This window comes from Pongo abelii, chromosome 9 (assembly GCF_028885655.2).
Source record: "Pongo abelii isolate AG06213 chromosome 9, NHGRI_mPonAbe1-v2.0_pri, whole genome shotgun sequence".
NCBI classification, from domain to species: domain Eukaryota; kingdom Metazoa; phylum Chordata; class Mammalia; order Primates; family Hominidae; genus Pongo; species Pongo abelii.
This window is the reverse complement of record NC_071994.2, coordinates 95,693,378-95,709,005: the sequence shown is the minus strand read 5'-3', so window position 1 is coordinate 95,709,005 and position 15,628 is coordinate 95,693,378. Positions and strand designations below refer to the sequence as shown.

General features: G+C 41.1%; 1 protein-coding gene across 12 annotated transcripts in view; it reads right to left on the bottom strand.

Annotated features, from left to right (window-relative positions):
- FAT3 (FAT atypical cadherin 3) overlaps nucleotides 1-15,628 on the bottom strand; it is a 673,325-nt gene that overhangs the window by 85,017 nt on the left and 572,680 nt on the right. For all 12 annotated transcript variants that reach the window (XM_054524904.2, XM_054524910.1, XM_054524913.1 and 9 more), the window contains 4 exons: nucleotides 9,607-13,680; nucleotides 6,178-6,374; nucleotides 5,043-5,196; nucleotides 1,460-1,693 (listed from right to left, as the gene is read on the bottom strand). In XM_054524904.2, coding sequence (XP_054380879.1) covers nucleotides 1,460-1,693; nucleotides 5,043-5,196; nucleotides 6,178-6,374; nucleotides 9,607-13,680 — 4,659 coding nt within the window. The remainder of the gene's footprint in view (nucleotides 1-1,459; nucleotides 1,694-5,042; nucleotides 5,197-6,177; nucleotides 6,375-9,606; nucleotides 13,681-15,628) is intronic.

Sequence of the window (15,628 nt, the reverse complement as noted above, 5' to 3'; positions counted from 1 at the left end):
ACTTGCAAAACAGCTCTAAGCACACCGTCTGTGAGTCAGTAACACCCCACTCCACCACCTCATGTTTCAAAAAACACCATGTGCACTAATCAGACATCCATGTCCAGTCTAGTAGCCTGGGTACACTCAATTCCTTCATGGAGTGTGGAGAAAAATTCCAACCTTTCAGCTTTTAAAATATCATCTATGGCCTAATTATACATTCTCAAAATCAAATTTAAAATGATTAAGTGATTCATTTCCATTAATTCTGTTCTCTTTCCCCAAAGTCATCTGCTAATAAGAGTCCAGAGACTGTTTTCTAATCCTCCTTTAAAAAACAGACTATTTGTAGGTATTACATAAATACGTATCAATAAGAGGTCTTTCTTGTTTACCATTTTTCACAAAGCTCTTTAATATGTAGACTTTTAAAGGGTTGGTTCTCAGCCTTGAAAATTATGCTAATGAGGTAAGAGCAATAATTCAAATTGTAGCCACTAATTTCTCTAAGGGAAAATATGCAGAGACCCCAGGCTCTACGTTTGTTTTCAACTAATTATCATGTATTTACTTTTCTGTTAGTCCAATAATTTTTCTTTCAATTCAGAATTAAGCAATATGACACTGAATTATATAAAGGCCTATTTAGCATAGCAGACACACCTCATCATTTCCTAGTACTCTGATTTACAGCTCTTAAAATGCACAACTGAGAGGCTGTCTATATGCCCTTTTGTATTTATATTCCATCATGCAGTCACCTCAATAACTTATGCATTCTCAGAAGGTCTACCTAGCAATTAACTCCAGTCTCTTCTAACTCACCATCTCATTATGTAAAGTGGATTTGAACATAAACTTTATTAGCAACTTTCAATTCTAATTCCTTATCTCCCCCACCCCCACTCTGTCGAACAATGTCAGTTTATACGTGACAAAAATGCTTTGGAAAATGGCAGTTTAAAAAATCCACGTTGGACTGGCAGCACATTTAGTAATTAGTCTTTGCACTACGGGGCACTATATTAAATCGAGATTGTCATATTTCAGCTAAAGCATGTGACCCAGTTCTTCATAGAAATGGAAACAAATCAAATTCTCCCTGCTTTACAACATAGCCTTTTGACTATGTTTAGGAGGAAAAGACAATGAGGAAATCTATCATTTTTATTCAAAAGGTCAAAATCTAAAAACAACAAAACAAAACCCAAACAAACCAACCCAAACTCCTTTGCTAAAAGGTAAAAGACTTCTTAGTATCTCTTCTTCAAACTCTAGAAAGAGGAGGGCCAACTTGCAGACTTTTCTCATGCACATGAAGTGTATTAGCTGAATAGTTGAAATGGGGTTTAATGTACATGTTCTCGTGGTAAAGAACCAAGGGGGTTGATTAAGGTTCTGATAAAACTACAAGAATTGCAGCACCTGAAGACAAAGTGTCCACTGTGTGACAGGGAGATGCCTGCAACTGACTTACCAACGTCGGGGTCCACGGCTTGAACTCTGGTCAACAGAGCCTTGGTGGCTGTGTTCTCATAGACGCAGGTGTTGTAGTGGTCAGAAGAAAACACAGGGGGGTTATCATTCACGTCCTCCAGGATTAGGTGGATGTTGGACTGGCAGAACCTGCCACCCCCGTCAGTGGCCTTAGCCATCAGGCTATACACAGGGATCCTCTCCCTGTCCAACAGAGCCAAGGTTTTTAACTCGCCTGTGAAAATAAATGGCAGCACAATTGGTCTGAGTTTTTAAAAATTGTCTTTCTTTGGAGAGCAGAGGACCAATTATATAAACAATTCTCAACATAGGAATGACTAACGTCATTTGGCCCAAGTGTCCCATACTTTAAAAATGTAGCAAATTCAACAATTTATATGTCAGGGAAAATGTATGGGATTCTAGATGCAAAAACAAAACAGCTGTGTGACCTTCAAATTAATTAATCCCTTTTCGAAACCTCTGGTATAAGGGGCTCTTTCTTTTGGCTACATGGAGAAGTCTCAAACCTCTTTAAACCTCTCAAAATCTACTCTGGAGATCAGTCTCTGGATTTCTGCTATATGTCCAGAAAACACACAGAGAATGGACTGGTATATCTAGTTCTCTGATGGCCAACTGATGGTCAATATTGTCAACAACCCATAGACCAGGAAGGGTAGTCTCTTTGCCTCCAGATACTCAACTTTTTACTCCATCATTTACTGGAAAACAGGTAATGAAAACAGAAGCTGGCTTTAGGGGAGCAGGGTCTTGAAGGACCCCTATTGTGCAAGGGTTAACCCTTAACTTGCTGGATTGTGGAAGGGCCTGACATTGCTTGTGGAGGAGTCAAGTGGGAGAAAACTTGAGGAGCATGGAAAAGCAGCTCCTTAGCATCCCACATGGAGTAACGTTATGTCTGTATTTTAACCACTGGAATAGCTCCACTGGTGCTGGATACTAGCTTTTGTGCAGATATTTCTATTGTTTAAGTTTCATAAGATAATGACAACAAGCACAGTGACAAACCTGAATAAATGTTATTTGATGGAAAGTATGACTCATGAAATATTATCACTCTTAAATAAAATTAGTAGATATTATTTGGATGAAGCTATCTATATTTATTTATTTATTTATTTGTTTGTTTTATTTATTTATTTACTTTGAGACTGAGTCTTGCTCTGTCGCCCAGGCTGGAGTGCAGTGGCGCCACCTCTACTCACTGTAAGCTCCGCCTCCCGGGTTCACACCATTCTCCTGCCTCAGACTCCCGAGTAGCTGGGACTACAGGCGCCTGCCACCATGCCTGGCTAATTTTTTTGTATTTTTAGTAGAGACGGGGTTTCACCGTGTTAGCCAGGATGTTCTCGATCTCCTGACCTCGTGATCCACCCACCTCGGCCTCCCAAAGTGCTGGGATTACAGGTGTGAGCCACTGTGCCAGCCAAAGCTACCTATATTTATTAAGGCAGTTCATCTTTTAGCTTCCCGGCTATGGCCAGCCAGTTCTCAGATACAGGTTGGATCATTCCCCTCTCTTACTCGAAAAGCATCCACAGCTTTTCATTGGAACATTCAAGACACTCCACAATCTGGCGTAAAGTAGTTTTCCCTCCACTTTTGTATATAACATTACCTGGATGCGCTATGCTCTCTGCTCATGCTGTTCCTATAACTTTCAGTGTCCTGTTTAAGCCACTGAGAATCCTGGCTCAGTTCAAATGCTAGTTCTTCCTTTAAGCAGTTTCTTTTTCCTCTTATCAGAATATTAGTTACATCTTCATCTGTGCCGAGATATAGCTCCCCTTATGTTTCTTCTGAACACTCATTTCATTGTGTCTTTCATTATTATTATTATTGGTTTACTTGCCTGTCTTCCCTACTGGATTACAAGATCCCTTGGGCATGATTTATTTTGTTTATCTTGGAGTCTACCACAAATATCCCATAAAGTGCTTTTATGTCTACTGGCTACTCAATAAATGTTACCTATTGAATAAATAATCACCAGGCCCATATAGCTGAGTAGTATATTCCCATGTAGCTAAGTCAGTGCTTCCTTGTAGGATGCAACCTCTTATGGGAGGGAGGCAGGGAGGAGCCACTACCTTTTGGGAGACTCAGTAGTCAGTAATTGTTCACTAGAACCAACACAGCACTGAAAATATGCAAGCCAGCCAATCTTTAGGCTTAAATTACAAATGTCATTGGATGGGTCATCTAATATATAAAACTAAAATAATTTGCCTCCATATAAAAGGCTTTTCCATCAGCTCTGGTCTTCAATGCAGGCATCTGCCTTTAGCTTACATAACCTTGCACCTTGTCAATTTTACCTGAATATACAACCAAGCAAATCTGAGGGCTCATAGGTTTGGAGAAACTAGGCAAAAGAGTTTAATAAAAACTAGACAACTGTGTTAATAAGAGCCAGAAAGGGACCCTAAAGGCATTTCAAAGTGAGAAAAATTCTCCTTCCTATAAATTGCTGTCTGGTTTTCATGGCAACCTGCATTTGTGATATAACTTCATTTATATCTGTTACGAGCATATACCTTAAAACTTACAGATAAGAGAAACAAGAGAAAAAAACAGAGATGTCTGCTTACTTGATGTTAATAAATGTAGGTAAAGTCTGGGCAAGTTTTACAAAGGAAATAAAGAGTTTTTGTGGTCCAGAGCACCCATATTTGGATGTGCTCCTACCACTTCTTAGAGCCCAAGATACTGAGCATCATATTCTTGGGGTGCAGAGAATGATACCCCAAAGTATGGTGCTTTGGCATGCTGAGCACCTTGAATTAAAAAAATCTGGAAGGCCTTAAAGTTGCCTTAGAACCAAGAACTTTCAAACTTTCTCTTATTTCCCTCATCTCTCTCAAGTGCAGGTGAAGACTCCCTTTGAAATTTCCTCATTTGACTAAGAAAACTTCTTTCCAAAAGAAATGCATTTGTCTTAAGATCCCCCTCTACAGAAATCTCATCAAATAACCGGGAAAGATTCACCACCAGAGAAGAGAAAAGAGACTAAAAGTCATCACCATGTCCAGACAGATTTTTCATCTCTTCTTCTGAGGGCAGCTCCTAAAGATTAAACGGGAGACTTTATCTGCATAACTAGATAACCTTTGTTCACAGTCAGTTCAATCCCTCACCTTCCCCATATTTTCCAGTGTCATTGAGTTTCCTAGGAGAATTATTTACAAAATAATGGATGCCCTCCAGGTTATTCATTTCCCCTAAAAATCATTGACTACTCCTCTAAAACTGCCTACAGTCCCCCAACTTCCCTCTCCCCTAGCAACAGCCTTAACCATCTGGCCTTTCTTTGAGTCTCTCATTTTTGGTGCTGTGGTACCCACGTTCACATAAGTAAATCTATATGCCTTTTCTCCTGTTAATCTGTCTGTGGTCAGTTCATTTCAGCAAACATTCAGAAAGGATGGAAGGGAAATTTTCCCTCCATCCCTATAAGAGCAAGTATACTACTAACTATTAACTAGTGATGAGACCATGTAAGTTTAACTTCTGTCATGGATTAACAATGACATTTACCCAAAGAATAAATTTCAGCTTACCACTTTCTGGATCTAGAAAAAATTCACTGTTTCCAGATCCATACAGTGAGTATCGTATATCTCCATTGGATCCAATATCAGCATCCTTTGCACTGACTTTCAGGATGATTTTATTTGATGGAATGTCTTCAGGAAGTAATGCTGTATATGCAACCTGGACAAAGGTGAAGAAAGGTAATAAAATCATTAGTATTTGTGGGGGCAATTGCCATATTTAGCATTATATAGGATTTCTTTAAAAATTCGTTTATATAATTTAGCTTTGTTATTTTTTTCCTTCACTACAGAAACATATTCCAATATATTATGAAACTCTGCTGCTCTACCATTCCCATGCTTATTCATTTAACAAATATTTATTGAGCATCCACTATGTGTACCATTCTAGGCACTAAGAGTACCACGGCAAAGAAAACAGAAGAACATCCCCACTCTTGTGGAACCGTAACACACACCACACGTTGACCATGGTTGTCTGTTTTTCTCTTGAGCCCCAATGAGTCCTAGGAATTCTCTTCAACTCTTTAAAGAGCCACTACCAGCATCTGGCATTAGTATGAGAGATTAAATCTATTTGCAGTACTTTTCTAATCTATAGCATACCAATATTGTCCCTTGGTCCACATGATAGAAAAGAATAGTGATTTAATTTCAGTATGAGAGAAAATAAAATCTAGTACTTGTACCTTGCAATGGCATTATATTTTATATAGTAATAGAAAGGCCACTTCATAAGGAGCCTGGAGACCAGTGTTCAGCACCAACATTGCCACTAACCAAATGTGTAAACTTATATAAACAAGTTAACATCCTGTAGAATGGTCCATTTCTCTTTTATGATATCAGTGATTTAAACAGAATAAGTCCTAAAGTCCTTTATAAATTACTCAAAAAATTATTTAAGACATCGGTTTTTTTTTTTGGTGGGGGTAGGTACAAAATTAGGTATCTGATCTTGCTACCTATACTCTTTTCATGTTTTCAATATTTCTTCCTAAACTTCACCTCCTACCCTCTTATACCCAATTGCAGATAAGAGCAGAAGTTTGCCTGGCCTTAAGAAGAAAAGTGAAATGGGTTTTGATTTAATTTTGGAGAAGCAGAGTAAAAGCAGAACCCTATCCCCAAATCTCACCTGATCACACACTGGGCTATTGTCATTCACATCACTGACGCTCACTTCCACCATGGCCTGTGTGACAAAAAGCCCGTCAGTGGCAGTGATATTGAGAAAGTAAATGTCCTGTTCTTCTCTGTCTAGAGGCCTCTTCACATAGACCTTCCACTCACTTTGCACCAGGCCCAGAGCAAATCTTCCTCGAGGGTTTCCTCCTGCAGTTAAAAAAACAAAAGAGCTTTTGAAGATGTGCAATGAAATGTCTTAATCTACATCTACCTTGAGAGGTGCATGTAGAGTCATCCAGGTACTCCTCAAACTGTATCATTTAGGATACTAAAAAGATACTGAGACTCCCTTTGATTCTTGGGCAACAAAGCATGATATTTATATGCTTGGCTTCTGTGGAAAGCAAAACAGTAACTTTCCAAGATAATAAAATCCACTTAGAGAAGCTGGAGATGATCTCTTGTTTAGTTCCCCTTAAGAACAATCAAATTCAAACTGTGAACAATCAATCGTCTTCTCAGGCTGACACAATTGTCTTTCCACTTAGTCTCAAGAGAGGATGTAATACACTCTAGCTCTTGTTACCAAGACAATTTCATTAGCCGTTGATTATGCAGTCAAGGAAAGGCAGTTAGTTCTATTAAGGAATCTTTTAATGAAGGCTTTATCATACAGCTGAGCTCTTCTCATAAGAACTGGAGTTTGGGGGAGAAAAGTTTTCACAAAAGAGGAAGGCCCATTAGTGTTAAATAGCCCTAACGAGGGGTCATTTAAAAAGCAGTTCAAAGATAAGCATTGCAATTAAACCAAATGTATCAGAGCGAAGCTGGGGAACGTGGAAGAAAAGAAAACAGATGAAGTGGAACAGCTTTCTAAGATGCTGAAGCACTGACAGTGGTCCCAGCAATATGACTTTTCCAAATCATTAAGCTACATGGGGGCAAAAGCAGCTTGGGGAACAAGATAGGAGGAGGAAGGAAGAAGATCATGACCTTGACGTAATCTGTAAGAGGGGAAAAATGTAATTTCAGACACCGAGAAAGACTGGGCAAGACCGCTAGCAATAAGTCAGGAGTCAGGTTTGATGATCACTATTTCATTTATTTGGGCATTCAAGTATTTATCATATACTCTGGGCCAGGCATTGTTCTAGGCAGCAGAGCTACATCAGTGGACCAAACCAGCAAAAATATCTGCTGTCTCGGCAGAGATCACATTCTGGAGGGAAAGACTGAAAATAAACAAGTAAGGAAAGTATACTGCATGCCAACTGTTACTTCATTGAAAACGTGGAGCCATATCTCCCATATAAAATGAATCTTTAAAAAGCAGAGGGCAAATATCAGGGTCCTACTGAAGAGACTGAGTGGGAAAGAGTGGGATTCTGAGTGCCAGACTGCATTCTTGCTTATAAGGCAAGGGGCTGCTCAGTCTGAGGGCCTCAGCACTGGGAGTGGGGGCAAGCCGCAGTGGAACACAATGAAACCAAATCAGCCAGACAGCGCAGAAAAGGTGAGAGCTGCATATTCCTCTGGGGCAGTGGTTCTCAACTGGGGACAACTGTGCCTTTCCCCTCTGTGGGGATATTTGTCAATGTCTGGAGACAGTTTTGCTTGTCACATTGGTGGGAGGGAAGTGATGGTGGTGGTATGTGCTACTGGCATTTAGTGGGTAGAGGCCAGGGATGCTGCCACACATCCCACAGTGCACAGGACAGCCTTCCTCAGCAAAGAATGATCTGGCCCCATATGTCAATAGCGGTGTGGCTGAGCAACCCTGCTCTAGGGAGCTTCAGGGTCCTCCCTGGGATATCACTTTCCTCCACCACTGGCCAGGATTCAATTATGCTTTAGTTGAATATTATTTCAGTGCACACAAATTTAACCTCTCTATTAAATGCTTTCAGTGCAGGCCCACACTGTTCTTTTGTTACATAAAATGATTAATGGTCCTTTGTTAATCGGAGGCAGCACAGCCAAGTTGTGTTACATCAAGAGCAAAAGTTAAATTTAATTAAAATCAGTTGGTGGTTGGCACTGCTAATAGTAACAGTAGCTTTAAGCTACTCTGTACTCATTACTTTGGTAAAGTCGATGGGATAGTCCCTTTAAATCATCCATTGACAATTCAGAGGCTATCTATAAATAATTAAGGCTGAGTATTTCACAGTTTTTCCAAATAGAAAAGGACCCTTCAGAATGCCTAAGCAGCTTTTTTTTCCTGAAAATAAATGCAAATGAATTAAAGTGATGCTTCACTCACCTCTTTCTTCTCTTTCAAGTTTTAACTGCAGAAATACATATTTTAATCAAAAAAGGAGGTCTCAGATAGATCATAAAGTGTTTCAAGGGGAAAACATCACCAAGAGAACAGTCCCATGAAGAAAAAGGAAGAGAATCATGCTGAAAAGTGTGGCAACCCCAAGCATTGACACATTTGCTCTACTGTGGATCTTATTGTGCAGTGATTAATTAACTTTCCTACTAACATACTCAAGCAGATTCTATGTCCTAAGGGCATTCTAATTAATTCATTTTTCACTCTGAATGATGTAGTTTTTTTAAAGGGAAGCCACCTGACTACAACTATTGATGATTCTCTACAATCTTTTGGCACTTTGTTTATGTTCTGCCTTTGAATGTGACAAAATCAAAATATTAGCTTTAACCCACCTCCCAAATAGTTTTTAGGAAGAACCCCTCCCACACCGCCAACCCTCTCCTCTTTCAGTTAAAGGTCACCTGCTCCCCAGGAAACCACTCTGACATGAAATCCTTAGCATCTCAGGGCAACAGTGACATTTTCTGTGCCTTCCTAATGACTGACTTTGTCTATCTTGGCTTTCCCCTTGAATTGCTACTTGCTATTCTGAAAGACAGAAAAGAAATCCAAAAAATTTTGGTTGTCAGAAGAAATACCCCTTGATTTGTAGTTATAATTTAGGATTTCTCAGGGAAGAATCAAACCATGCCATCTAATGTGTGTACGTGTGTGCACAGGTGTTGCTATGGCCAGGGGAAGTGTGCATGTGAAGCTTACTGTGATCAAGCTATTTGTTTTGCTCAGTATTGCAAAAGGTAGAAAAAAGGAACATGCTTAAAAACAGAACCTCTCCACCAAAAAGTTGTTATTTTCGTTTCTTCAACTGAGATATTTGGCTGGACTCCTTTTTAAATAGGAAGAGGTGACACAAAGACTAGTTACCAATATGGGTAACACATTTACAGCAAACCTGTGAACTCCAAACTAAGGCTGAGTTAGCAACAGCCAACAAGCAAAAAACGCAGTCCACTCAGAGATCCTTTACTCAGCTCCAGAGAGGCTTCATTACACTGGACTCCTTATCTCATCTTCCTTCTCTCTTACTCTTCCCCCCGCCATCTTCCGTCTTTCTTTATAAAGCAGTGCACATAATGAAAACTGGGGGTGTTTACTCACCTGTAATATGGTAGCTCACTTGGCGATTAACGTCGGACGTGTCTCTGTCCCAGGTGCTGAGGACGGCTACCACCTCGCCCGGTGGGTCGCTCTCCTTCACATTCCCTCGGTACACTTCCTGCGCGAAGACTGGTGCATTGTCATTTATATCTGTCACTCTGACAGAGACCAAGGCTGTGGAGGAAAGAGAGAATGCCTCTCCAAGGTCAGAGGCCACCACAGCGAAGGTGAATGTGGGGTCTGTCTCGTGATCTAGGTCCTTCAAGGTACTGATCCAGCCCGTGTTGCTGTCAATATTGAATGCTTCCATTACCTTTTCGGGCTGGGAATCCGAGTGGAGGGAGTAAGTGACTTGTCCATTGGCTCCCCAGTCCATATCAATAGCTCTCACTTGTGTGAGTTTGGTGCCAACAGGCATCCCTTCCATTATAATGGTGTCGTAGCTTGAAGTTTCAAAGACTGGCTTGTTGTCATTCAAATCCAATACCTTGATATCTACATCCACGGTAAACACAATGTCTACTTTGTCCAGGGGTATAGTGGCTGCTACTTTAAAGTGGAAAGCTGGGCTGGTTTCATGGTCAAGGCGTTTGTCAAGCTTAATAGTGCCTGTTTCCTGTTCTATGACGAATACGCCCCCTTTGTTATTTTCTGGCCGTTCCCCATTAACTGTGCTGAACCGGACATTCTGACTGGGCAAAATCCTCAAGGTGTCCACTGTACTCCCAATGGCTGTATCTTCTGCAATGGTAAAGGAATACTGAGACTGGGTGAATGATGGCAAGAACGTTTCAGGGGGCAAGACGTGGATATAGACAGGAATGAGGGAGTGCTTTACTGGGATGCCCCCATCTACTGCTTTGACAAAGAACGAAAGCACTGTATTTTTCAGCTGGTTAAAATTACCCTTTGTGACCATCCAGCCATTGTCAGGATCGATTTCCAGGAGGTCGGCCACTGAAACAGAGGCCTCGCTATAGAGGGAATAAGTAATCCTTGAATTTGCTCCATCATCGGGATCTATGGCTTGAACTTGAGTGACCAAGTGGCCCCTTCCAACATCTGCCCTGACACTGGCTCTATATTCCACTGTCACGAACTGGGGAGCATTGTCATTTTCATCCACAACAATCACTCTCACAGTGCAGAAAGTTGTTCTCCCTCCACCATCAAGGGCCCTCACAAAAATACTAACATCCCCTTCTAGAGGGTTTTCCCGGTCTAGCCTTTCTGTGGTGATGACCTGCCCATTGCTGTCTATGAGGAATCGATCCTTGGCAAAGTCATTGATGATGGCATAGCTGATCTGCCCATAAGTCCCTGGATCACCATCTGTGGCTCGAACATGAATTACCTTTGTTCCTGCAGCCACGTTCTCTCTCACCTCAGCTACGTATGTGCTTTGTGAAAAGGTAGGGCTGTACAAGTTAGCCCCAAGTACCCTAATATGCACCTGTGCAGTGCTGGTGAACAACCCATCAGAGACAGACACATTGAGACTGTACAGAGGCTCCATCCGCTGCTTCCGGTGGTTGGACAATGTGATAACTCCACTCTTGCTGTCCATCAGAAAGCTCGTCCGGTCATTCCCAGATAAAATGCTATATTCCAACCGGTCAAAATCAGAGCTGTCTGCATCAGAGGCTTGTACACAGGTTACAAAATGGCCCCGGGGGGCTAATTCACTCACATATGACTCATAAATGAGCTGATTAAAAACTGGAGGGTTGTCATTTACATCAGAGATGTAGATATGAACCAGAACCTCACTGCTCAGTGATGGGAAGCCACTATCTGTTGATCTGACTTTCAAAGTGCAGTGTTGTACTAACTCATGGTCCAGCATTCGTGCTGTCAGGATTAAGCCACTTGAGCTATCTATGTGAAAATAATCTGTGCTATTGTAGGTATCCTGGACAATCTGATAATGTACCATTTTATTGTTTTCTGAGTCTGCATCAATAGAGACAACTTGTAAAACAGGTGTCCCAATAAGAGATGCTTCTGATAGTGTTGTATTGTACGTGGGCTGACCGAAAATAGGGGGGTTGTCATTTACATCATTAACTAGCAAGTCAACAGTGACTTCAGCCCTAGCACCGGTAAGGGCGTCACTGGCTCTTATTGTCAGCTTGTAAGCAGATGTAACTTCATAATCCAAAGGGCTAACAACTTTCAGGACCCCAGTGTCAAAGTCAATGTTAAACTGTTTAAAAGGGTCCCCATCAATAATGATATATATGATGCCTTGGCCTTCTGGACTGGTGGCATTGATGCTTAGGATGGGTGTGTTCATTCTGATGTCTTCATTGACAGATGCTGTGTAAAAGGGCTTATCAAACACAGGCATTGCTTTGTTGACAATAGTGATGGGAAGCTCCACAGATGTAGACAAAGAGGGTTTTCCACCATCCTTGGCTAGGATGGTGACTCCATACTCAATGTTGGACAAGTCAGAGTTGAATGCTTCCTTTAAAATAACATTCCCTGAATTAGGGTTAATTTCAAAGTGGCCATAGTCATCCTGCAGGACATAGGTCACTTCTCCATTTGGACCTTTATCTTTGTCAATGGCTGTCACCTGATAAATCAGAGTCCCGGGTTCTGCATCCACTTGAACAGCAGCATAGTATGGGAGGCCCACAAAGACTGGAGAATTGTCATTTATGTCTTCAATGTTAACCCTGACCACCACTCTGGCCACACGCAGATGGTCCAGCTCACGGCTGGCTTCTACCACCAGCTCATATAACTCTTGTTCTTCACGGTCAAAGGGGACTCCAGTTGTCTGAATGACCCCTGAGGTAGATTTTATCTTGAACTTATTTCCTGGGTTTAAGATGCTGTATTTTAAGGGCTCATTAAGGCGGTTTCCAACCGCATTGACAATAGCAACTTTGGTTATGTTAGTGTTGTTCTCTGAGATTGAGGTGGAATAGAAGCTTTGTGTAAAGTGGAGGCCACTGTCCATGGCTTCTTTAACCATGATGGTGACCATGGATGTACTGTAGAACTTTCCATCAGACACCTTAACTATCAGCATGTAGTGATCCTTGGAGAGGTTGTTGTTTTTTATGGTAAGTACTCCACTGTTTGAGTCAATTAAAAAATGATCCAAGCTGCCTTCCATTAGGCTGTATGTCAGTTCAGGGGGTAACTCAGAGTCAGGATCTGTGGCACTAACTTTCAGAACCTCCACTCCGACATAGGTAGGCAGAAGTAAGATAGTCTCAAACATAGCCTGAGTAAAAACAGGTGGGTTATCATTCACATCTGTCACCTCAATGTTGACTTCAACGGGACTCTCTGCAGTCAGTTGGGGGCTACCACTGTCTCTCACATGCACATGAAAATGGAAATGGGCGATGGTTTCATGGTCCAGGTTGGCAATTGTTCTGATTGCACCTGTACTGGAGTCCACTGTGAAAAACTTTTTTGCTGTCGACTCCACAATCTGATACACAAGCAGAGCATTCCGGTTGCTGTCAGCATCTGTGGCTCGAATCACCAGTGGGCTGTTATCCAAGCTCCTGACAATGCTATTAATTGGGGCAGCCTCACTTAGGCTACCTGAGTATTGAGAAAAGAGAAAAACTGGGGCATTATCATTTTCATCAACAATCTGAATATTGACTGTAGCATTGGAAGCCATTCCTGCCATATTGGTGGCCTGAATGATGAGCTGATAAGAGGATGTGCGCTCATAATCCAGGGCCTTCCGAGTGGTGATGACTCCAGAATATGGATTTATGGTAAAGATCCCATTAATGTCTCCATCTTTGACTTCATAAATGAGGGTAGATTGACTGATGGCAGAGATTAGAATGACTGATGTTCCAATGTCAACATTTTCATTTACTTCTGCTTGGTAGTCTTTGTGAATGAACTTGGGGTGAGAATTGTCAGACATGGTGACGGAAATGCGCACAATTGCAGTGGCAGACATTGGTGGGGTTCCCTGATCTGTGACTTTGATGGATAGGACAAACTGACCCATCGTCGTCATGTCTGGTTCTTTGCAAATGGTGATGATGCCTAGGACCGGTTCGATCTTAAACGTGTTCCCAGTGTTCCCTAAAATACAGAAATCAATGGTGAAATGAGTTACATGTGAGTCACTGAAATCTTTTTGATTAACTCTTTATCTATAGGTACCTTACTGCAATGTGGCAAGCAGAAAGCAATTATAGTACTCATCTGTGTCATTCTGAAATAAAATGAGAGGCCTCTCTTTCAGAGGTACTGAAAAGCAACCAAAATGAGTTTCCCAGTATTCTGGTAAATTTCAGATCAGTAACTTCTAGATCCAGGTTAAAAACACAATGATAATGACACAGTCTTGTGTGCATTCAAGTTGGGAAATAAGAGAGCCTGAAGGAGAGATCTTTCTGCTAAGAATGTGTAGGACTTCCTTATTTCCAGCCTTGTGAGAAGACAGATAGATTGGGAAGCCCACATATGAATGCCACTGGTTTTGGTAGCACTGTCATATTTTCCGTTCTAGGTTTAAAGAAAGAGGGTTGTGGGAATAGTTTCAAAGCATTATAAAGCAGTCAGTTGTTTTCTGATTGTCCCAAAAGCAAACTTTGCTACATGGAATTGGTATTATTTCACCCTATCAAAAATGACTTTATCCAAAACACTACTTTGGTGAAGGGGTCTGTTCACTCAGGCATGGAGAATTCTTGGCAAGTCATTATTTGCCTTGTAAGTGTGAGGAATTTTCCTGACTTGTCTTCTATTCTCCACTCATGCTCTACTCCTCTCTCATGCCTCTGAACACACACATGCACACACCTAGACATAAAAGTAAACATAAAAAGTTATAGGGCAGTTGCTCAATCTGTAACCATTCTATTCACCAAGCATTTGAGGTGTTTCTAGTGTACCAAGAAACTGTTGAGAACCTGAACCAGCACTGCAACCAAGAACCTGAGACATAATCCTTGTGAAACTGAAACCTGGGCACCCCACTTTGACATAGCTGGCAGGGGAAGGGCTGTGGCCATGACACTGTAGCAGTTTACAGCTCTACTTCAGAAACATGTTGTGGTTCGAAATCTGGGATTGTTGAGAATGAGAGAAATAACAGAGGAATAAAGAATGGGGAAGACACAATGTGGAGAATGTAAAGAAGGTAGGTGGTGACAGAGCTGAAAGGCGGTGGGTAGTGTGAAGTTGCATCCTTCACCAAGTTGCTTTTTGCTTCTCTTATCAGGTTTTCTCATACTTCTCAAAGAACACACATACTTCTGTGTTGAGATCCTTTCCAATCAAAAGTTAAAGATCTTGGTTATTCAACTCTATCTGGACTTTTCTTTCTTTTTGAGTATTGTAGTATGATAGGTATATAATTTAAATGTTAAAATCATTAAAATAGGGACCAGGATTTTCAGGGCAGTTATGAGATGTGTCTACATACTTCTTCCTACATGCTAATTATATAAAGTTTTCCATGTCTGAACACAAAATGGTCATGTTCATGTAACATCTATTTCAAGAAGATACTTGCTTATTTTAAAAGACAAATTACATCTAATAAAGAGGTCGTTTTGATTCCAGCCCCCAAATATGAATATTAAACAATGTAGTCTTTGATGTCAGCATGATTTATTACTTTGCTACCTAAACATGGCCATTTTGTGATGACAACAATAAAAAGTTCAATGATCTTATGAGTAAACTTTCAAGCTTGCAATGAATAGTGTCATAGAATTGAGTGTGAATCCAACAGGTGATTCACAGAACTTTATAAGGGGAAATCACTTCACCTAAGCAACGGTCACCTTCCAGTGATGGCACCAACATGCAACCCTGACTGATGAATGCTACTGGAGCCAGGGATCTCGGTGTTCACTGATTATGGTGCCCCACTGCAGAGTTTCTAGGTAAGTCCTCCCTCACTCCACACCTGGCAGATTTCTTCATACCAGGAAAGATATATTACAGTGGGGATGGCGGGGAGCCAGCTTTTGACCTCAAATATAATTTTTTGATTTTTTTTTGAGATGGAGTCTCGCTC